A 24,992-nucleotide genomic window follows, 5' to 3' on the forward strand; every position below is an offset into this window, starting at 1 on the left:
GGGTCAATTTTTGAAGGTTGGAATCAAGGGAAACCCTTTCTGGGTTTTGAGCAAGGATCACACTCCTAAATTTATAGAATTTTCTGGGCAGATCTAAGGGGTCAAATAGGGATCCCAACTCAGCGAGAAGCTAAAGGAGCTAAGGGAATTTGGGCCAAAATTCTGAGGTCAACATTTGGCCAATTCCTTCGTGGGGTTTTCTGGGTTTAGGCCAAGGAGCAAGGAGCTGAAATCTATTTCTAGTGTTTCCATGGGTGCTTAATGTATATTTCGTTTTTCTGATTGCTGGATTGTTTGCATGCTTTGTATATCACTTACATTCCTATTTAGGAACATTACATATATCTAGGAGTTCACATACCCTATTCCTCTTTAGGAACATTATCAAACTTCATAAGGAGTTTACATACCCTATTCCTCTTTAGGAACATTATTAAACTTCACAACAACTTGCTGTCTCTTTGATTGCCATTGCATATCATACATTTTAAATTGCAGTTTGCCCTAATATCCAGTTCCATTTTACGTGAATGCACAAGTTGTTGTAGGCATCGATGCTGCATTTAATTGATTGACTTGTTTAACTACTTTCCTTGAGAAAGGATATAGTTCCAATTTCCTTCAGATTTCCCATTTCATGTGCTGCATGCAGATATCTTTGTCATTTTGCTTCCTCACAAATTTCTCTATACTGGACTGAAAATTTTAGTCTGTAATCATAGACTTTAGATCAACAATCTCCTGCTTATTGTCTGTAATAAACTGAAACAGTCTGGTTTTTGGAATAAATGTTCCTACTTAATCTGCAGGCTTAGTCATAGTATCTCCTTAGATGTTCAATTCTACAGTTATGCAGATTATGACAGTTCTGTCTTATTTTCAATTCGCTTACTACTTTTGGCTGGTTTAGGAACTTGATGGAATCTTGCTTGTTATTTTATCCATTGTTACTCTGATAAAATTTATTGAAATCTAATGCACACTCTCAAAAATTCCCAACATCGTTAATTATGCTATCTTTGTAAAAGGTTTTATTTTCTCAGTCATCCTAACTTTAGATTCTCTCATGATCATGTTTGCTGTCATTAAGGTTTGTTTTATCGTTTTGAGGAAGATCTTTATTTTGAATAGATAATAGTTGTTTTGCTTTTCTTTGTATGTAACCTATTATTAAGACATTGTTGTTGTGGACAGATTTGGCGAATTTTACCGTTGGGAAGTCTTGTTAACCAATTTATGAAGGCTTTTACAGACCATCGTGACTCAGAAATTCTTATTATTAGGTATGGTATCCTTTGTTGAAATGTATTTGGCTGATTACTTTGCTATATGGTACTATCATGGAAGGTTAAGTTTTGTCACTTCCTTTAAGAGAGTTGGCTCACCTAATCTAAAAGTTTGTGTTTATAACAGTCATTTTTCACTTCTACTTGGCTGTGCAATACCTATATGGATGTCTGGTTACCTCAATGATCGGCCTCTAGCTTCATTTGCAGGAATTTTGAGTTTAGGCATTGGAGATACCATGGTATGTGATTTTTGAAGTCATTAATTTGCTATAGAAGTTAGATATGATATGGTTTTGAACTTTACAATTAGTTGATTTTTATAGAATTCTATGATGCAGGAGCATCCACAAGTTAAACTCACCTTTGACTTCTTTAGGTCAAAACCCATTTACTAAGGGAGTTGGTTTCCTAATTTATTTTCAAGGGAAGTTGGGTTCCCTAAGTTATTTGAATTGTAATCATTAAATTAGATATAGGTTATAAGGAATCAAAATTGTTAGGGAGTTAGCCGAATGTTATTTAGTTCCTATGTAAAAGGGATAAATTAGATCAATTTGGGACTTGGTTAGAGAAAGTAGGAAGTAGTTTTGTGTTGTTAGATTTGAACGATAATTCTATTAAAAGAATTATCTTATGTAATAATCAAAATTTTTAGAAAGGAGTGAGATTTGGAGAGATCAAGAGATCTAGGTAAAGGGATTGTGCACGATTGTGAAATAATTATCATCCCCTTTATTCAATTTTCAGTATTCAATACCAAATTCCCCATGTGTGTGTTATAATTTGTGTATATATGAGGTTTACCTTGTTGCAGATTAACAAACAAAGCACAAAGCCGAGGCAGAGTTTGATTGCTAGGGCAAAGGCCCACAAAGCCATACTTAGCTGATTATTGAAGTTTTCTTGCCTTCGTATATTGATAGGGACAAGAACTTTTCCTCGTCAAATCATTCTCATCTATGCCTTAGTCATTGACCATCGGAGTGTCGAAATCTCTTATACATTGGAAATCAAACATTTGGGCGATCCGACAAGACTCCGTTAACTAACAAAACCGAAGATAGAAGCCTTTTGTTGCTTGTTGTCCTGTTTGCCACCACCATCGACTAGGAGCAAAGGGAGTTGTGAAACAAAGCAATGAATGACGAGCAAGGTCTGTCAGTTGTTGGAGCCAATAGACAAAAATAAAGTTTGCTAACCTTTCTTGTCTATCACTGAGTGCCCACCGTCGACCGCTCCACCGCTAAGCGCTCCACCAACAACTCTTTACCGTCGAAGACTGCCAAGTACATACCCCCAACATCCTATTGGCGCAAGTCTGTCAACTAACGTTGCTGAAAAATGTAACTTTTTCTGTCAAGTGTTATCCCATCGTTGGGATCGGGAAATCGGAGGAGTTGTATGGTTGTTATTTAAGAGTTTGTTTGGTGGTCCAACAAGCGATAACTGGTAGCACCTTTTGACTCTATTGTTTGGTCATAGTGCTAAGTCTTGTGGACCATTACACTCTGCACCCGCATAAGGAAAATTTGGTATTCACGACAGATTGTTTCGATTGCACATTTAAAGGGGGGATTCAGGGTTTGTTGTAAGACTAAGTAGGCATCAATAGTGGTATGAGAGAAATGTAAAAAAAAAGATGGCAAACCAAGGAGCAACAAGACGAGCAACTCTAAGAGCAGGTAGAGGATGGCCTGTAGCAAATACGACCTTATAAGCAGAGGTGAGGTGACTACAAGAGAGGATGACAGCGATGGAAATTACACAGAGGAGAGGAGTTGATGTAGGAGATGCCAGTGATGCAGGGGAAGAGTCTTCTGGTGAGGAATAAAGAGAAGAATCAATAGAGGAAAAAATGCTAAAGATATTCACCAAGATGTATACCAAACCAAAGATGGAGGTACTAATGTATGAAAGTAATTTGAACGTCAATGACTTAATGGATCGGATTCACGTGTTAGACAAGTATTTTGATTATGAAGATGTTGAAGGGGACAAGTTAGTCAAGTATGCAATGACCAAACTAAGGGGCCATGCAACTCTATGGTGGGATGAGCTACAAGCAGAAAACAAAAGAAAAGGAAAGGCCAAAATTAAAGATTGGGATAGAATGGTGGCAAAGCTTAAAGGTAAGTTCCTACCCAAGAGTCTTCTGGTGAGGAATAAAGAGAAGAATCAACAGAGGAGAAAATGCTAAAGATGTTCGCCAAGATGTCTACCAGACCAAAAATGGAGGTATTAATGTATGAAAGTAATTTGAATGTCAATGACTTAATGGATTGGATTCACGTGTTAGACAAGTATTTTGATTATGAAGATGTTGAAGGGGACAAGCTAGTCAAGTATGCAATGACCAAACTAAGGGGCCATGCAACTCTATGGTGGGATGAGGTACATGCAGAAAACAAAAGAAAAGGAAAGGCCAAAATTAAATATTGGGATAGAATGGTGGCAAAGCTTAAAGGTAAGTTCCTACCCAAAGATTATCAAATCAATATTTTTAAACAATTATAAAGCCTTAGACAAAAGTCTATGTTAGTCAAAGAATACACTGAATAGATCTACAAGTTAAATGTTAGAGCTAGTCATGTAGAAGATGATGCTGAGAAAGTTGCTAGATATATAAATCATTGAGATTTGATATACAAGATGAAATCAACCTGTTATCCTTGAAAATTGTTGAGGATTCATATCAAGCTGCCTAAGAGAAGATTGCTCGAAAGCAAAGCCAAAGAAGTCAAGGAAGGAATCTTGCAAGAGGCAAAGGACAACAAAGTGGAATAGATGCTTGTTGCAAAGTTGCTCCATTCCGGTGACAATGCATTTAGTACCCAAATGGTCATTTCTGAATAAAAAATAGTCTCTCCAAGTCCCTGCAAGTGATCTCTTAATTGAGAGATCTTCATGAGAAAGGATGCCATGTACTCATCCTTTGAATTCTTCATTTTGTATAGCTTATTCTGCAAAGACATATTTTGTCTTGATGTACTCATAGAGTACCAGTTCACTAGCTTGTCATGCATAGCCTTGGAAGTTTTCAAATTTGCAACAAGTGGAACAAGAGGATCCTTAATAGATTCAATGATGATTCTTTGTGCCCTTACTTCCCCTTTCTTGTACTTTGATAGTACTTGAGTCCTGTCTTTGCTAGGTTCAGTGATTTCACCAGTAACATACTCCATTACCTCATGTTCTGTAAGTGCCAAGTCAATCCTTTTCTTCCAGGCTAAGTAATTTGATGCTCCAACGAGCTTATTGCTCTCCTTGAAGAAAGAACCCATATGACCTGCAGATTCTGACATGGAGTAATAATATGATACTTACTTGATAACCAAGATTCTCCTCTTTCTTGATGATGTCTTCAACCTTTCTTGATGCCCTCAAGACCTTTGAAGAAACTTCAATAATGTCATTGAACAATAGATTCCAAGATCCTTTGATGCTTCCTTCCAAAGTTCAAACAGATGTCCTTCTAATAGAGATCAACAACCTTCTTGTAATCTTCCTTTCACGTTTTCCTATGATGAGAGCTTGATGTAGTCTTGATCTTCTTCAATGTAGAAACCCTCCTTCCAGATCAATAGGTCTTCTACTTCCTTTCTTCCACAAATGATTCCCCTTGACAAGCAAGCCTTTCCTTGTGTCCACAGGATATTCCTTCCAGTTGCCTTCTTGTTCACCTTAGCTTTGATACCATGTTGGAAAATTCAAAGTGGCAGCTTATTAATTCCAATTTTCCTTAACCTTAATATTTGCTTGTGAAATTTTAGTTTATATTCTTCAATTCTTTAATTAGATCTTTCATCAAACAAATATCAAGAACGAAACAGTAACAATAGAGGACGCAAAAATTAGGGTCTCAACCAGGGAAAAACCCTCCAAGGGGAAAACTCGGTAAACTCTTATCTTCATATACAATCTGCTTCAAAATGAGACACAAAGATCCAAACCGTAGACCAAGTCCTTCTTCCATTACCAAGTCAGCTCTCCAACAAGTCTTTCCTTGTTTTTGCACCAACTAGCTTGAAACTGCAACTCATCCTGCAGCTTCAACCCTGAAATTTTGGTCTTGCAGTTGCTATAGAAACCCTAATCCAGCTACCTCCTATGACCTTCCTAGAGCAATATAGCTCCTCCCAAGGTCAACGAGGTCAAGATAGAGTGTTCTTCCTTCCAACTACAAGATACAACACTTTGTCCTCTTGCAACTTAGACCTACAATTTCGGCCTCCCCTTTTCAGTGCTCAAAACCCTAGAACTTCACACATGTAAGAGAGATAGTGCCCAAAAACAAAGATTCTCCTTCCTTCTTGGATTCTTCTTGTCTCTTAGACCTTCGCTCTTCTTTTCTCTTGCTTCCCAACTAAAGATCAAATTTCTTCTTGTGTGATCGAACTTGTTGGTGAGTGAGTCTCGAATGTGAGATCGAATGGCTCCTTTATATAGCCTTTCCAAGGGGTCAAATTCCTTTCTCTAGGCCGACTTGAAGTTTCCGGGACTGAATTGTACTTTTGGAGTTTCCAAGACTTTCTAGACTAAAAAATAATTCTTTTTCAAATTACATTTTGCTTGAAAGTGTCTTATAAACATGATATTGACTCCTTTGGCTGATGATAATAAATCTTAAGACTTAACAAATTCTAGAAGCATGAAAAACATGCTTTTACCTAGAAGACCATTAATAAGGAACATGAAACCCATGCTTTAATAATAATAATAATAATAACTTTTTCTTTTCTTCTTTTGTTTGTTACATATGATACATATTGAAATGAGTACAACAGTTATGAAGATCGAAACTAGTTACATTTTCAATGCTTCCAACATGATCCAACAATGCTAGATTCCTATAAAAGATGCTTCAAGGCCTCTGATTTAGAAAAAAAGGCATAACCCATTTGACAATGCGCTTTTGGCAGGGCGAGCTTAGGAGGTCATCCCCTAATAAACAACCAACCAAGCAAAGACTTGAAGCTTGTTTTTCAAACCGAGAAACCATACACTATGTAGTGATGGACCCAATGAATATCATGGTTGTAAGACACTCATCTAGCATTAAGGAGTGGAGATAAAGGGTATCTCTGATAGGGAAGAGATTAGAGCTTCTTTGATTAATTGTTGAAGAGGTTTCCTAATTCGCTATCCCTAATCTCTCCAAAAGCACCCTTGAATTTCAATATTTAACTTATACAAATCTTCAACTAGGGGTAGCTTAATGATATCTTTGATTGTTAGTCCATCTAAGGATAGGAGAGCCTTCTTAAACACTCCTCAATACTTCCAATCCCTGGTAGTGTAGTCTGAAAGATCCCTTCAAAGAAGACACCTTTCTTTCCTAGCCTACAAGTCTAGAATCTAGCACCATTCATGACAAATTTCCCTTGGTTAATCCACTCCAAATAAAACTTTGCCCCAAATCCCTTTTTGCGCTACTTCTAGAAATTGTTCCATCTAAGCAATGGTGCCAAAAACCTCCAAGGCTCCCAAATACTTTGGCGAAGGATAGGCCCAAACATCTTAAAACTTATGGTAATGAAATGATGCCACATAGTCCAAAGGGACCTTGTATCAAAAGGAGATGCTAAGTTGTTTGAAATTGATGTTGCAGTCTAAGTTGCATGATATGGGGAAATGGATATGTGTTCTTGAAACTAAAGTGCGCTAGCAACGTGACCCCACAAAAATTTCGAAACGGGGAAACGTGATATATATTGAAATGGGGAAACATTATATTGAAACTTGGAAAGAAATTATTATAATAAATGAGCAAGAACATTTAAATGACGAACATAGATGACAATAAATGTCCCACCATCACTTATATTGGGATCCTCATCATTAGTATCACCCTTTGCCTCTACCTCAATCCTCTAGGGAAATCAATCAACACCACCCAATTTTGATGAAACTACCTAATCCAAGCTTTAAAATATGCTACGAAAAGCCTCTCATGCCTAATCAATGATTTTGGTTTGAGTGAAGGGTGCTTTTTGGCTAAGGCCATGACAAGGGAGTCCAACAAAAAATATCACTAACACCAAGGTATATAAAGGGCTTGTTGCTCTTGATTAACTACCAATTCCATACCCTCATACATGATAGAATCTAATGAAAATAATCCTGAAATTCTTAAAATTGTCAAGTCTGTTGGATTTGGAATAGGATATGAAATTCTACTTTCGCCGTATGAAGTTTGATGAGGTTGGAAACAATCTCAAACATCTTGAAACAATTAATGGTAATGTTAAAAATTTAAGTAAAAGTGACATTTCTTTTACTTTAGGAATTTGACATTACCATTAATTAACAACATTTTGGTGCACGCTGAGAGTGAAACCCTTCTAAAAAAAAATTTCTGGTCTTAGAGGTTTTTAGAAGTCTCATTAATTCATAATTAACCTCTGCTAGGCATTAAAACCAAAAATGTGGTCCCATCAATTAAAGCGAGGCAAAATTAGAAAAAAAATCATTTGGAAACACATTGTATAGACATTGAAACGCGTTTCAATTTGTATGAAATACATTTCCAACTTGTGAAATGCATTTCACACAAAGTGAAACATGTTTTAGTTGGGTTTCAGAATTTCAATATAGAAATGCAACTGATACGCGTGGGAAGGGCAGACAAGTTTCCTACAACCTAGGCCACAATAGAATTTGCCATGGCGCAGACCCTTCTAGGAACCTAATGATTCATTTTGCCATCAATATACAACAATATTCTTCACTATCTTCTCATACAACCACATCCAATATTATTGAGTAATTTTTAACCCTTAGATGGAATTGAGTTACTTCATACTATCATACTGTGATTTTACGTTGATTAGATAGCAGAGCCTTAATCATTTGAATCATATTTTCCCTTATTGTAAAGCAAGCTAGAGTGGACTTGTTGAGGTTTATTAACATTCCTATAGCCCAACAAAAGGAATGAAGCACCCCTTGATTTGCATTTGCTTCACTTATAGAACTACAACCAAAAATTAAGATATCATCTACAAAGAGAAGGTATGTGATGCTAATATCTCTTCCAATTTTTATACTATTCAATCCTCCTTTGTTGGCCCTCTTTATCATCTTACTCAAACCTTCAACTATCAGTAGAAACAAGATAGGAGATAAGAGGCATCCCTAACTCAAACCCCTAAAAGGCTTGATCTAACTTTTGGGAGACCCATTTATCAAGACAACATTGATATTGTGGAGTAACAAGCCTCTATCCAATTCATGCCCTAAATGTTGAAACCAATGTGGATCATTTAGTGTTAAATAGGTCCAATTTGCTCTATCATATGCTTTTGAAAGGTCAAGTTTTATAATAATGGACAATTACATCTACTTCTTGATATATAAGATAAGATAAGATAATTTTATCAATGTCCAACGAATGACCACAAAAGTAGGTCAATGGGTATGAAGGATAGGACAACCTCAAAAACATGTATATAACCATATCAAAGGCCCCTAGTGATGCAGAAGACTAAGTGAATAAGTCTCGGGTTGTGTTGAGAAATCAATAGGACAACAATTAGGGTGATTTCTCTTTACTTGATAATTGCTTGTGAAGATATGTTGGTTTCTTATTACTTTTATTGTGTTCTTTTCATCAAATAATTACCAAAATCATAAACCATGAAGATCACAAAAAGACAATGAACACAAGATATAAGATCACTTGTTATGGATGATAAATATTGGGAGAAATAATTGTTGTTATAACATGCAGAAAATTAGTAATGGTTGCAGATTTAATATGGTTGGAAATAAAAGAGTAAAAGGCCCTTCCAAAGATGTGCTTGAATGAACTTGAAATAACATTAAGACGAGCTCCTACTTTAGGCTGATAATCCATAACATATCTTGCAATGAAATGACATGTAATAGATAAGGTCTGTCAACCACTAAGTAAAAGCAACAAAAGCCTTAGATACAGTGCACCTCATCTAAAGCCTTTTTCCGAGTGACAAAACCACACAGCGTCAAATTCTTATTGCAGTAGCATTAAACATGAATCCTGGGAATATAAATCAATAAGAGACAGAAGATGGAATGCCAAACATAAGATGAAACTTTGCTAATCATATTGTCGTTCAAAGATCTTCAATACAAGCCAAAATCAAGAGAATATAATTTCCTCAAACCATCAATGGTTAATACCAATGTTGCATGACTCCCTCCAATTTCCCTTTTCCTCCACCTCATTTCCAAAAAAGAAAAAAAGAATTAAAAAAAAGAATTTTTGGACAGTTTGGGGGTTTTGCTGCCCGAAGGGTCTTATAGGTGTCCAATGGGAGTCTTATAGGCTAACCGCGGGTCTTATAAGGGTAAACGGGTCATGTACAAAACCCGCCGGGTAAGGGTAAAGAACGCGGGCTTAATGAAGGTCACCCGTCCTCCCTTTTGACCCATTCTTACCCCCAGGGACCTGCGGGTTTAATAAGGGTGGTGCTTCACTGGTCCAAATGAGGCTAAGTCACCTTCTATTTATATGCAACATTGAGGATGAATAGACATGACTGTTAGGCTTCTGAGCCTACATAAGTTTGTTGGCTGACCTTGACAATTTGACCATAATCAAAATAAATTCATAACTTCATTTGTACATGTCAGAATCAAATGACCTTTAGATCAATCCTACACCTCTCGAAGAGAGGAATCTAAGAAAAATATCAGCTGTCATAAATAAGATGACCCATGTGGAGTTTGGCCCTAGTTGCCAATTTTAACGCTCCCTCTCAACTAGGGAGAACTCCATCTGCTAATCCATCTACCAATCTGTACTATGTCTGCCATCAATGCACTGCTTTGCTTTGCTGAACTATGAAGAAGAAGAAGTGATCGAGAATGTATCATACCATTCTCTACTGACCTGAAGTCAGTCCCAATCAAAGGGGTGTGTGTCATACCACTCTTACTGACTCGGAGTCAGTTCCAATCAAAAGAGAGTGTCTCATGCCACTCTTACTAACTCGAAGTCAGTGCCAATTGATCCTAGATCAATATCGATCATCCTAGCTAGGGAGTATGGTAGTACACGATGCATCCATCGGTAGTACTATGGTCCCTATCCTCATTTCCCTACTCATTGGCCATATGAGAGGTACTTCCCATGAGTCCCAGACTGCATGGGTAGGATGTCTTAGTAGGAGAAGGATGAACCACTCATCCTGCCTACATGTCGTCAAGGGTCATCGTAGGGGAAGGTTGAACCACTCACCCTATACACAACAAACCACTAGGGGAAGGCTGAACCACTCACCCTATGGTTGCTCATCGCTCCAAGAAGTACCCCAAGCCCCCCGGAGCTCCCAGAGCTCAATGTCCATCTCATACAAGACCCTCATAAGAGGGTCTCTCCACGACTCCAAGTCGTTCTTGGAAGGCCAAGAACTTGACCTTCCCCAGTGGCTTTGTTAGAATATCGGCGACCTGCTTATCAGTCCCAATGTGATGGAGCCTTATTGCTCCTCGTTGTACCATAACCCAGATAAAGTGGTACTTGATATCTATATGCTTGGAGCGATCATGAAACACGAGGTTCTCTGATAATCGGATCCCACTCTAGCTGTCGCAGAGGATCACAGTATTATCCAGCGCATGTCCAAACAACTCACTGAAGAGCTTCCTCAACCAGACAGCTTCACAGGAGGCCATACTAGCAGCTATGTATTCGGCCTCGACGGTGCTCAAAGAAACCGATTTATGCTTCCTGCTCATCCAGGATATTGAAGTAGAACCCAAAGGAAAACAACATCCAGAAGTGCTCTTGCGATCCACCACATTGCTAGCCCAACCAACGTCAGAATAACGATGGAGCCTGACATCTCCGACAGTGTATCTCAGTCCATCAGTGATTGTGCCCCAAAGATATCTCAGAAGATTCTTGGCACCAATCCAATGTATATGATGAGGCTCAACCATATATTGGCTCAATGTGTTAACTGCAAAACATATGTCCAAATGGGAGTTCACCAAGAACATTGGTGCTCGTATGAGTTGATGATACTCTGAAGCATTTCCTAATTCAGGTTCAGCAGCACTACCACATAACTTTTTAAAGTTAAGTTCCATCGAAGTAGTCAGAGGCTTGCAGTCCACCATCCCAAATCTTTCCAATATCTTCACAACATATTTTCCTTGAGAGAGGAAAATTTCACTTGGCTTTTGCTAGACCTCCAACCCTAGGAAATAGTGCATCGGTCCTAGGTCCTTCTTATCAAATTAAGAAGCCAACTCCCTCTTACATTTGTGAATGAGACGGTCTACACTTCCACGAGCTCCATGCTTGATTTTGTAGAGCCACTTAGAGGTGACAACCCATTTGTCTTGGGGTCTAGGGACCACATCCTAGACATCATTCTTCATAATTGACTCGTATTCTTCATTCATTGCATCCTTCCATACTTAATGCTTCATGGTTCTCCGAATGATGAAGGCTCATTTTGAATGATAATGCTCATGGTAGTCAAATATCCTTGTTACCTGTTCGGCTTCTTGCTTTCACAGAAAGTCCCCCTTGGTGCAATGTGTCTCTCGGCATCTTTGAGAGTCTCCCTAAGCCATGAGGGTCTCCTTTTGGAGGAGGAGGGCTCATGAGGAGGAGGATCAATAGGATCCATAGGTTCATCAACATCAGGCATCGTTTCATCTTCTTTTGCACCCTAATTTCCGGTGTCAGCTTCTTTGTCCTTCTTTAGGATAGGAAGGTTGTTGATCTTCCTGAGGACCATATCTTCATCGAAGGTGACATTATGACTCATCTCAACTTCCTTTTGACCAGCCACATAAATTCTATATCCCTTAGAATTTTCACTATAGCCCACAAAGATTCCTTTTTTCCCAGATGCACCCAATTTGCTTCTTTTCTCTTTCGGCACATGAAAATATACGGGACTTCCAAAGATTCTAAAATGAGAGACATCGGATTTCTTACCAGTGAACATTTCTTCGGGAGTCTTGGAGTTCAATGCTTGATGAGGGCATCGGTTTTGAACATACACGATGGTATTTGCAGCTTCAGGCCATAGGAACTTCGGAAGGCCTTGATCATGAAGCATGGCACGAACTACTTCTACAATAAAGTGATTCTTCCTTTCAGCCACACCATTCGGCTCACATTGAGTAGGGCCTTATAATGAAGATGGGCAAATCTCCGGTGCCATAGTTTAGATTGTAGAGATGTGTCGCTGACATGGCTCCCAATGGACTTCCTCCAGCTTGATACAAAGTGTCAACCCTGAACCTAAGAGTAAAAGCATCTATAAAATTTCTTTTCCAAACATGTACCTTTCCATCGATGAATGTTGCCTTGAATCCTTTGTCCTCCATGGCTGAAATGGACACCAGGTTCTTCTTGAGATCAGGTACATATAGTACTTCTTGCAAATAAATAGTGTTACCTTGATTCAATTGAAGGGTAACATTCCCTACTCCCTTCATGGGATCGGTGGCATCGTCTCCAAGGATGATCTCCAAGTTTGTCACCTTTTCTATCAGATTAGAGAGGGCTTCCTTGTATCCAGTGAAGTGCCTTGAGGCACCACTATCAATTTGCCAATTTCCAAAAGTGTCTGGAGGAGAGGCAGTGGAGAGGGCCGATATAAGATAGTACTCTTTTTGCTTATTGTTAACAACATTTGATTCTTCATACCTGGAGTTCCTTGATTTCTTGGAGGGTCGACTATTTCCTTGATGTCCCACATTCCTTTTTCCTTTGCCATTGGACCCGCCATTCCTTTGATCGTTGTTGTTGAAGTTGCCCCTGGAATGATTGTGATCATCGTCATGTGATGTGTCCCTTCTATTTGGACACTCGCTTGCATAGTGGCCAAACTTATTGCAAAACAAATCACCTGCCCTTCCTTCCTCCCTTAGATCCAAGCTTTCCATGGAAATGACCTTTAGACCCTGCATTATTTCTCCTTTTGGCATGAGCGGAGAATGCAGTGGGGTTGCTTCTATCATAAGGCATTTCTTGCTCCACCATTCTTGTTTCTTCTTGAATGCATCTCGACATCAATTCTTCAAACCTTGGAATTTGATCATTGTTGAGGACAGTGGTTTTAAATACATACCACTCAGGTGGGAGTCCCCCAAGGGTGGTGAGAGTAAGTTCCTTGTCATGGATGACTTCTCCAATTGAGAGTAGATCATTCTTGATCTCAGTAATCCTCAAGAAATAGGATTGAATATCCTCATCCTTGCCCTTCTTAATATCCTTCAACTTATTCTTGAGAAATAGAATTTGATTAGCATTACTAACCTTGAACATACCGACCAACCTGTCGTAGATCTCCTTGGAGGTCTTCAATTCAGAGATGTAGGCCACCATATGCTTATCAATGGAATCCCTGATAATCTTCTTTGCTTTGACTTCAGCCCTATTGTACTTGGTCTTCGCAGCAACCGGTGCATTTGAAGGAGGTTCAGGTGTTTTACCTTGCACATAGTCCATCACTTCTTTTTCTTCCAAGGTCAAATCAAGAGACATCTTCCATCCATGATAGTCAGATTTATCATCGAGCTTGTATTCAGTCGGGAATTAGGATGAGGAACCCATTGAACCTTTTGTCCTTGTCCAACTGTCTTTGTGATTGCTCTTTCACACTTGCTTGGGCTTTGTCTTCACCTCACCTCTGATACCATGTTAATTTTAGGCAACAATGGTATGTTCTATGCTTTAGAGAAATTTTACTTCCATTTCTTAATTAGCCCAATATCAATATTCAGTTTAGCAATCACATCAACATGATAGTAAAATGTAGATAGAACATAAACATAAACAGTAGAAGACAAGCCAAGACAAGAGGACGCAAGATGTGGCACCAGCCAGGGACAAACCCCAATGTGGGGAAACCCTTGATCAATTCTTCTTATAGTGTTCAATAGTTCAACAGAGAGAGATAGTACAATTTACAAATCTGATAATTTATAACAACAACAAAAGAGCCCTAACCAGAAAACTCAACGATGGTCAACAAGGCAGATTTGATCCTCAACAAATTGGTCAACTTCAGTCTACTATGGCCTCCAAACAACAAGATGAATCAGACCTCAAAACAATCCAAAAATTGCCTAGTCAAATTTGGTCAAACAACCAACTTGTGGTCAGCCCTAGCTGTAGTTAACGCTCGTCAAAGTCAATGTTTGGCCTTGATTTTTGTGCCTAGAAATGCAGCTCACCCAAATAGAAATACCTCACCCAAAAACGTAGTCAAACAGGTCAACGCTGTTGGTCAATGCATTGTCAAACTGTCCCAGAATTTGGTCAACGCAGTCAATGCCCAAAACAGAAATTACATCCTCCTGAAATTTCGGACGTGTGGAGAGAGAGAGGCCCAAAAATCCATACCCAATCAATAAGGAGAGAGAGAAGTGTGAAGATGAGTGTGTCCAAATTAGGCTAAGTCACCTTCTATTTATATGCAACGTTGAGGATGAATAGACATGATTGTTGGGCTTCTCAGCCTACATAAGTTTGCTGGCCAACCTTGACAATTTGACCATAATCAAAATAAATTCATAACTTCATTTGAATATGTCAGAATCAGATGATCTTTAGATCAATCCTACACATCTCGAAGAGAGGAATCCAAGAAAAATATCAGCTGTCATAAATAAGATGACCCATGTGGAGTTTGGCCCTAGTTGCCAAATTTAACAAAAACCCCACAAGAGGGAAAACCCAGTCAATTATTCTCTTCTTATAGAATCAGATCAAAGTGAGACATCCAAGACCCAAAATCCATGACCAAGACCTCCCACAAGACCCAAGTCAACCCTCCTTCCAAACTTTTTCAACAAGTCAAAGTCAATTCAAGTCAACAATAGTCAAAGCCTTCCAAATTTGGTCAAACTTTTGATTTTGGCCCCTGCAATAGGTCTACAATTTTTGGCCCTGCAACTTCCTGCAATTTCGCATGTGTGACAGAAACTAGGACAGAAAACTTTACTCGTGTGGTAGATTATCTCTCTTTTGACCTCGCTCTTTCTCCTTTGATTTTAGCTTTTCTTCACTTGTCCTTTGCTGGTTTTTCTCTCTTGTTGGCATAGAAATCAAAGTTGCTTGATTGTCTTCAAATGAGGTTGAATTGCACTGTGTATATACACATCCAGGAGGTCGAATGGGTCCCTTTTAGGGCCGACTTGGTCTTGTGGTGATAAAATTGAAAATTTTGACTCAAATAAAATTCTTTTTCTTGCTTCTTTCAAAAGTCTAAATGGGACTTGACTCCAGTACAATAGATTGACTTATGACAAATATTCTTTTGACTCAATAAACCCTAGAAGCTTGGAGAACATGTTGGACCTAAATAATAACAATTTGACTTGAGCATGAACCCATGCTTGAAAAGTAAAAATTCCTTTTCTTCTTTTTCCTTTTACATGAAATATATAATGACTTAAGTACAATGATAATAATGAAGACTGAACGTAGTTACATTTTCCAACACTCACTCTTAACTAGGGAGGTATTCATAATTACACAACCGGTACAAGGATACTCAAATTGAAATATTCTCATTAGAAGAGTCCAATTAATAAGCCATCTTCAAGCATCAACATCATGACCAACATTGTCAATTTGGAATATAGCAAAGCCTTCACTAACAAGCGCTAACTCTCCACTAGACTAGAGCACAATGCTATGAGGATTACATTTGGACACTAACGCCACAGCCTCTTCAAGGCACATATCCCATGCAGATGTTCACCAGGTATGTCCTTATAGGACTATTCTTATCTTGGATTCCTAATCCTCAAAGAATATTGGTCCTCTTTAACTACTCTTATCTTGGATACCCTGTCATATCCTCAAAGAGTATCGGTCCACGAGACTACTACTTATCTTGGATTCCAAATCCTCAAGTACTGGTCCCAAATGCTTATCAATCGTCCATTCACCCTACCAGTGCCTATTGATTTATGGTGGCATAAGATGTTCTCTAAGTCTCAAATTTGGCAGGGAGGCTTAGGCACATGTATTCCAAAGAACCCAGAAAGCGTTTTGGGAAATTCCACCCAAAATCAATTTTATTAAAATAATTAATTACTTTTAAAGGGACCCTAAGTCTAAACTTAGGAAAATAAAATAATTAAAGGGTATTAATATAAACTGTGGCTGTAACTTCTAGAAGAAGACGAAGATCAAGCAAAAATGATCTTAACCATTTATTAACTTCTAATTTGGGTCGTTGAATGTCAACGAGGAGATTATTTAAGGAGGTTTGAGGGTCACTGGGAAGAACACTCAGAGAGAGTTCAGAGAATCGATTTTTTGAAGCAGAGCAACTACCAGAAGATTTTCAATAGTGAGCTTTTGCAGTGAGTATCTTCTCCAGGACCCAGGATTAGCAACAGAGAGGCAGAGAGACACTAGGAGGAGGCAGCACAAACCCAAGAGGGGTTGACGCTAGGCCAGAAGGGCCCACCCAGAGCTGATGCAGAGCCAGAAGGGCTCATGCAAAAGCAGCACAGTCTTCCAGTGCAAAAGTTTGAAATCTATCGGGGAGCTAAGATTTTTGAGCCAGGATGGCTAGAAATTGCTCTAGAGGGTATACGTTTCCTAGTTGGGCTGACGCAAAGCCTGTTGAGGTTGACGCAGGGCCTACGCAGGGCCAGCGCAGAGATAGCCGGGGACAATTCGTTCAGCTGCTGAAACAACCGTAATTGTTGGGTAGAGTGAGGTAATCTCACTAAGTTTTTCTGCCAGTTTATTTTCTTTGTAACTGGATTGCCAGAAGGGCATCCAGAGTTGTATTCAGAAACTACTGCTTAATAATATAAAACCCTCAGAGCTGCTGCACTGGTTTTCCCGCATTGGGTTTTTCCGGGGAAATTTGTCCAAAAAAACTGTGTCACTTGTGCATCTTTCTCAATTTGTTCTATTCTTGTTTTGGGCAAATTAATTAATTAAGTGAAGGTTGCAGTGTGTTAGCTTCGATATTTGTTGTAGGAAACAATAAATAATTTGTTTCAGTATTTAACAAATAGAAGAAGTCTAATTAGTTGCTACAGTGGGTGATTCATGAGGGTCGCTGAGCCAAAAGGGTCCACACAGAAACAACGCAGTCCTCCCAGCAGAAGTCTGAAATTTGTAGGAGGGTTTGACGTCTAAGCTGGGAGGGTTGACGTCAGAGCTCCGAGAGAGCAGATATACCCAGCGTAGAGCTAACACAGAGCCTAGAGGCTGATGCGCGGCCCACGTAAAGATAGGTTGGGACACATTGGTTCAGCTGTCAGATCAACCGAGTAGAGGTAGGTAATCTCACAAATTTCTTCTGCTAGTTTAGTTCTCTGCAACTGGATTGCCGAGAGGGCATCTAGAGTTGTATTCAGAAAATTATTGCATAATAATAGAAAACCTCAAAGCTGTTGCACCGGTTTTCCCACATTGGGTTTTTCTGGGGACATTTGTCCAAAAAATACTGTCACTTTTGTGTCTTTCTCTATTGTTTTGTTCTTGGTTTGGGCATATTATTTAATTGGTGTAGGCTGCAGTGTTTTAGCTTCGATATTTGTTGTAGGAAGTAGTAAATAATTTTTTTCAGTAATTAATAGATATGAGAAGTTTAATTAGTTGTTGCAGTAGTTGATTCGGGTGGGATTCTCTATTTTTCACAAGGTATCAGAGCATTGCAAGTGAAGCAAGAAAGAACAGTACCAGAGACCCAGTGCTGAGCAGAAGAGGGAGTTCGAAAAAGCTGCAGGAGGCAGCAGTTCGAAACCCTAGAGAGTTTGCGTAGTTCTAGGCGGAGGGCTGAAATTTCGAGGCAGTCTGTGAGTCGACGGAGAGAAGGGATTCTAGATCGAGTTTTTGTCGTGGCAGAGGGAGCAGCGCAGAACCCTCAGCGTGAGGAGCACTGGTGGGACGTAGTCTCTTCTGTAGGTCATTTTCTTGGGCAGAAAGACGTCAGAAGAGAAGGAAGAAGCACATTTGAGGGAATTTCTTTCTCAAAGGACTTCCAACCAAGGAGCCTGAATTCTCACTAGCTGAGCAGCAGCGGGGAGCGACAGATCTACAAGCTCTAGTAAGGAGTGCGTAGGCCAGTCTAGTGCTGCACATAGGAGAGAGGAGGTCATTCGACACTTCCATTTGGCATAAATGGCAGCCACATCTCCAAGAGGGAGGTGGGCTGATTTGGAGTTGTAGTTCGAAAGAGCTACAGATGGGTAGGCTCCTTGAGGACCACCTCTTGGATCAATACCTTGCTACAAGAACCTAGTTTTGTGGTACCAAGGAGTGTCAGGGAGATAGTTGCAGTGGCTAGGAGTGCCAGAGACTGAACATCGTAGAGTAGAGTTGGCAGCAGTGCAGATGGCACAAAACAAAGGTCAGCAGCAGCATAATAGATTTAGAGGGTTAGCGTAGAGACTAGCAGCAGTTAGGCTTCAACATTCACGTGGTATCATACTGAACGCAGTTAGTTCAGTAATCTGGGATGTTTTTCCATTGTTGATGGAGTAGCAGCAACAATTTGCAGTGCAGTAGCATTGCTAGCAGCAGGACATATGCAACACTTGCGAGGGAGCTGTAGTACGGATGCAATGTTAACAGTGGCAGTGTCAGCAGCAGTACAGTTGCAGCAACAACACACTGGTTGGTGAACAGCATGTCAGACATCAGCAGCGTAGAGGATGATGTTATGCAGTCAATGTGATGCTTCAGATTGAAGGCATTACTAGAGCACATTCCTCGCTAAGACGAAGTGTCGATTTTTGGTAGCATCATATGTGCTCTAAGTCTCAAATTTTGTAGGGAGGATTAGGCACATGTATTCCAAAGAACTAGAAAGCGTTTTGGGAAATTCCACCTAGAAACAGTGTTATTAAAATAATTAATTATTTTTAAAGGGACCCTAAGTCTAAACTTAGGAAAATAAAATAATTAAAGGGTATTAATATAAACTGTGGGTGTAACTTCTAGAAGAAGATGAGGATCAAGCATAAATGATCTTAGCCATTGATTAGCTTCTAATTTGGGCTGTTGAATGTCAACGAGGAGATTATTTAAGGAGGCTTGAGGGTCACTTGGAAGAACACAGAGATTTTCTGAAGCAGAGAAGCTATCGTGAGATTTTCGATAGTGAGCTTTTGCAGTGAGGGGTAGGGATAGTTGGGTTGGAGTATCATCTCCAGGACTTAGGATCAGCAGTAGAGAGGCAGATAGACACCAGGAGGAGGCAACGCAGACCCAGGAAGGGTTGACGCTAGGCTAGAAGGGCCCACGCAGAGCTAGAAGGGCTCACACAGAAGCAATGCAGTCTTCCAGTGCAGAAGTCTGAAATCTGTCGGGAGCTGAGATTTCTGAGCCGAGAGGGTTGGAAACTGCTCTAGAGGGTAGACGTTTCCCAGTTGGGTTGACGCAGAGCCTGTTGAGGCTGACGCAGGGCCTATGCAGGGCTAACACAGAGATAGCTGAGGACAGTTGGTTCAATTGCCAGAACAATTAGAATTGTTGGGTAGAGTGAGGTAATATCACTAAGTTTTTCTGCTAGTTTAGTTTTCTTTGTAATTGGATTGTCGGAAGGGCATCCAGAGTTGTATTCAGAAACTACTGCTTAATAATATAAAACCCTCAGAGTTGCTACACTGGCTTTCCCGCATTGGGTTTTTCTGGGGCATTTGTCCAAAAAACACTGTGTCACTTGTGCATATTTCTCTATTTGTTTTGTTCTTGATTTGGGAAAATTAATTAATTAAGTGAAGGTTGCAGTGTGTTAGCTTCGATATTTGCTATAAGAAACAGTAAATAATTTGTTTCAATATTTTACAAATAGGAGAAGTCTAATCAGTTGCTGTTGTAGGTGATTCGGGTGAGATTCTCGAATCTTCACAGTGCCTTCACTAGACCTACGGCTGTTAGTCCTGACCTAGTGCATGACACTGTGAAATTTCCTTAAATTGCAACAATTGGAAATTTATTCTTCTAACTGACTATGCAGTTTATTTGTTATACAACAAATAGTGAATCAATAGGGCTGGAAACTGCTCCAGAGGGTACACATTTCCCAATTGGGTTGATATAGAGCCTGTTGAGGCTGACGCAGGGCCTACGCAGGGCCAACATAGAGATAGTTGAGGACAACTGTTTCAATTGCCGAAACAATCAGAATTGCTGGGTAGAGTGAGGTAATCTCACTAAGTTTTTCTGCCAGTTTAGTTTTCTCTGTAACTGGATTGTCGGAAGGGCATCCAGAGTTGTATTCAGAAACTATTGCTTAATAATATAAAACCCTCAGAGCTGCTGCACCAGTTTTCTCGCATTGGGTTTTTCCAGGGACATTTGTCCAAAAAATACGGTGTCACTTGTGCATCTTTCTCTATTTGTTCTGTTCTTGTTTTGGGCAAATTAATTAATTAAGTGAAGGCTGCAGTGTGTTAGCTTCGATATTTGCTATAGGAAACCTTAAATAATTTGTTTCAGTATTTAACAAATAGGAGAAGTCTAATCAGTTGCTACAGTAGGTGATTCGGGTGGGATTCTCGAATCTTCACAGTGCCTTCACTAGACTTATAGCTGTTAGTCCCGACCTAGTGCATGACACTATGAAATTTCCTTAAATTGCAGCAACTGGAAATTTATTCTTCTAACTGATTATGCAGTTTATTTGTTATACAACAAATAGCGAATCAATAACACTGCAACTCTTCACATTAAAATTACTTTGCAAAAAAATAATCTGGAACTGAGAAAATAGATGCGCACACACCTATGTTGCACGAAACTTCTAGGAACCTGGTGTTTCGAGATGTACCCGTACCTAAAACTTCAAAACTTGGCTGAAACTCAATCGAAACTCGGCCATCATGTAATCATCTATGAGAGTTAATATAGACTTGGTTTTCCTTCTAAATTGTCATATATGGGTCTTATTCCCTTTTCTCTTGCAAGATAATGTGTTATTCACTTATTTATAGATTTTTCTTTATATATATAAACATATATGACAGTTTGGACAACGTTTCCATTTTTGGGAGGTGATGTTTCTAAACGTACCCGTTTCGGAAACTCTGAAACGTTTAAGCACTTCGTGCAACCTAGACACACAATAAAAATGACACCGCTATTTTGGGCTAATAGTTCTTGGAAAAAACCCTGAAGAGAAAACCGATGTAGCAGATGAGGTTTTATTTTATTATTCAACAACAAAAATCCTGAGTACAATATCTAGATGCCAAACTGGCAATCCTCCAACAAATAATCTTGCCAAAATTGGGAGAAATTTTCTACCTTGTGCAAAATCATTGAGCCTCCCTTTGGCTTGCTTGCACTTCCCCTAGTTGCTTGCACTCCTGGCCTGCTCAATTCGTACGACCTTTAGAATTGCTCCAAAACTGGTCGTCTAGCCTTCTATTTCCACTGGAAAAATTCACTCTGCCTTCTGGAATGTCTTTCGGACCTTTGGCAACTGATCCAAACCCATCTTGTCTATTTACTCTGTTGAACTGACTAACTCACACAACTTGGACGACTTTCTCTGCAAAATGTTCCAGCCTCCCTTCTGCCAGCTCTCCGACACTAGGAAAATCCTTTGGAACTCTCTGTTGTCGCTTCCTCAATCAATGATGCTCTCCTTCTCTGGCTTGAACTCTTCTTCCTTACTAAATCAATGCACTGGATAGCTAGATTTGCCAAGGATACTCGCTCTCCCTCTTGCTCGATTTATGTCTCTCCTCATCCCATTGATATGCTCTTATAGTCACTCGTTGGATCACCAATGACCATGATTAGATTCTCATCAACGATTAAGATCATCTTAGACTCGATTCGTGTGAGTCTTTAGAGCTTTCTCGATCTTTCTTAATTAATTCCATTTAATTAATCAAATTTCCCAAGTTAGATTGGTCTCTAGGTGTTTTCTCTTGAAACATTTTCCAAGTTTCTCAAATCTCCTGTTCTTTAACCTCTCCAACACAAATTGAGACTAGAACAATTTTCCAATGCTACCAAAAACTAACACTCCCTCTTAGCAAGGAAAGTGTTTTATCTTCTCCACTACTCCTATACTCATTATCTGGATGAATATCTTGTAGTCTGTTGCTGGACCACCTCACGTTGTTGATGTCTAACAAACGTGATACAACTAGCTCTCGTTGCCCATCAACCACTGCGCATACTTTGATTCATCTACTAGCCCTATAGCTGAACCACTCTGCATTTGCGCTGCTACTGACACTGCATTGTGCCTCCTTGCACTGCCGCCAACACTGCTTGCGCTGCATCTAATCTCATGTTGTAGCTTCTACTGCAGCTACTACAACTGAGAACTGATCTACTGTCCTTGCAACTAGCTTCTGCAACTGTCCCTTGAGTCTCTGACTGCACTAGCTATGCTTTGTCTACTAAGTAATTGTCTGCGCCCAACTGTCTTTGTGCCCCTATAGTATCTGACTGCAACTAATTTTGCACTGTCTCTCAAGATCTGACTGCGCTTGTTGACATCTTGATCCCCTACTCCTGAATACTGTGGGCCCTCGTAGCCAAGGTAATGATTCAAGAAGAAACACCTTTCTAAAGTTACCACCTTGGACCCTGCCCAAACCTCAACTCTGAAGTACTATGCTACTCCTCCTTCTGGAGGTATAGTCACTATCAATGCAAACTCCTCCTGAGTGAAATCACTTCAACGACGTGCCCAGTCTAGCAATTTGTCTCGTCCAGTAATCCCCTAGACAAACGTTGCCCATTCTTTGGTAAACCCATTTAGAGCAATTCGCACCAACTTGATGTCCTCTAGTTTCTCACCCACAATTGCTAACTCATCTCGGACATTTTGAATTCTAGTGAGGTAGGGAGTTACGCCTTCACCCTTCTGCATCTTTGTGGTCCTCAACTTCTCCTTGCAAATCATCTTACGATTCTCTGATAGATCCCGGTATAGTTTCACAACGACATCCCACATCTCCTTTGTTGTTGCCTTCTTTGCAATATGTGGAACGATATGATCTTAGACTCCATCCAAGATCATCCTCTTTGCTTTGGCCATATCCTTATACTTGTGAAAATGGATAGGGTCAGTACAACTATGGTTGTTGTCGCGAACTCCTTCAGGCCATGCTCATCCAACAAGAATTGCATCCTAGCCTTCTAGACACCAAAGTTTGAGGCTCCATCAAGTCTATCCTGATCTTTGAGACTTGTTGTGGCCATTCCTGCGAAACTCAAATAACTGAAGGTTGAAACTGGAAATCTCCTTTTCTTTTCCTGCTTGGCCTTTCTCTGCTATTCACACTCCCTTACTAATGCACAAATTTGTTATTGTTTTTCTCCGGAAATCCTTCTTCGGCTCACTCTGCCTGTTGCTTCCTATTGAGAAACTCGCTCAACCTTCTGGAAGTTCTTCTGCAGAATCTGGCACATGATTTGTTGCTCTAGAAGTTTGCACTAGCTGACTAGCAAAATTGTTGCGACCTACTGCTTCTGGAAATTATGGATCTCCTTCGGAAAACTGAATTTGGAAATCCTCTGAGAAATTATGGAAATTTCTCCGTGTGCTTTTCTCTTCCTGTCCCTGCACAGATCTACAACAATTAAGTCCTGCTGCAAAATCATTGCGAGCAAATCTGTCAACAAACTGATTGATCTGCTCACCGAAGCTGCTTCCTGACAAAACCACTACCTGCAAATCTCTGCTTCTGAGGCTATTCAAACTTTCCTCCTACCTGGAATTGGAAATCGAACCCTCTGCCTTGTTACCTCTTAATCTAGTAGGGGTCCTAGGAGGGGTTCTGGAGGGACTACTACTAGACCAAGTGGCAACAATGGGACAAGGACCCACTGCCACCTCAGTCAATATCCCTTGCTCTGTATGAACTTTCTCCGATGGGAGGAGTCCTGATATTGAGGAAATCACTAAAATGTTGAGGTTAATAATGATGTACAATGTGATTTCCAAAGCCCATTCAAAGGAGAGGCTCAGATAATGGTTTGCTTGCTTTAAAAGCAAGAGAAGGGTTCTCCAAGAAAGGCTTATTGATAGGAGGCCTATATCTAGGTGAAAGGGTATTCAACACAAGGAGTGTACCTTGTTAAGGATTCCTAGAAATAGGAAAGGACCTCTCTTAGGGTAATGTAAAATGATGATTTGTAATGGTTTGGGATCACAAGAGAGAGACCTAGGGGATCCAAGCAATACTTGGGTTTTAGGATGATCATTTAACAATGTGACCAGGTCAAAGAAGGATGGGAAGAAGGGTCACGTAAAGATGAACTTCCTTTGAGTTTTGAGTGAGAAATGACCCTTTGAAAGCCACTAACCAAAGCAACTTGTGATGAAATTGGCGTTGGAGATTGGGCTTAGGGTTTCTTGAAATCCAACTATGGGAATGGCTTGAAATTTTGTGGAGACCTAGAGGACACCCCTGCGCAACTATGGATCAACTTTCTCTTGATTTGAACCAACCCAAACTAGGCCCTAGGAGGCTATTAGGGTTAGGGTAGAAAAATAAAAAAGGTGAAAGAAAAGTAGTTTTAGGGTTAACCATCAAGGACTTAGGTCCAGTGCCTCGCTATTGGGAAGATTGGGGTCAAAATGATCAAGATTTGGGAACTTTGCTCTTCAAGGAGGCCTAAGAGGCAACTTCACTAATAATGGATGCAACTATGCGACAACTTTAGACTTTTTATACTTCTATATGCAAAATTTGATGGAGTTTCAAGGTAAAAGGTGCACAACCCACCCCTAGGAAAATTCGTTC

General features: G+C 39.8%; 1 protein-coding gene across 1 annotated transcript in view; it reads left to right on the top strand.

Moving 5' to 3' along the window:
* Window positions 1-24,992, top strand: part of LOC149263939 (phosphatidate cytidylyltransferase family protein) — a 71,500-nt gene that overhangs the window by 21,791 nt on the left and 24,717 nt on the right. The window contains exons 9-10 of the mRNA XM_089392696.1: window positions 1,195-1,283; window positions 1,414-1,528. Of these exons, the coding sequence (XP_089248822.1) occupies window positions 1,195-1,283; window positions 1,414-1,528 (204 nt within the window). The remainder of the gene's footprint in view (window positions 1-1,194; window positions 1,284-1,413; window positions 1,529-24,992) is intronic.

The sequence above is a fragment of the Pinus tabuliformis genome, chromosome 6 (assembly GCF_031772625.1).
Source record: "Pinus tabuliformis cultivar Carrire ecotype Pingquan chromosome 6, CPIR1, whole genome shotgun sequence".
Taxonomy (NCBI): domain Eukaryota; kingdom Viridiplantae; phylum Streptophyta; class Pinopsida; order Pinales; family Pinaceae; genus Pinus; species Pinus tabuliformis.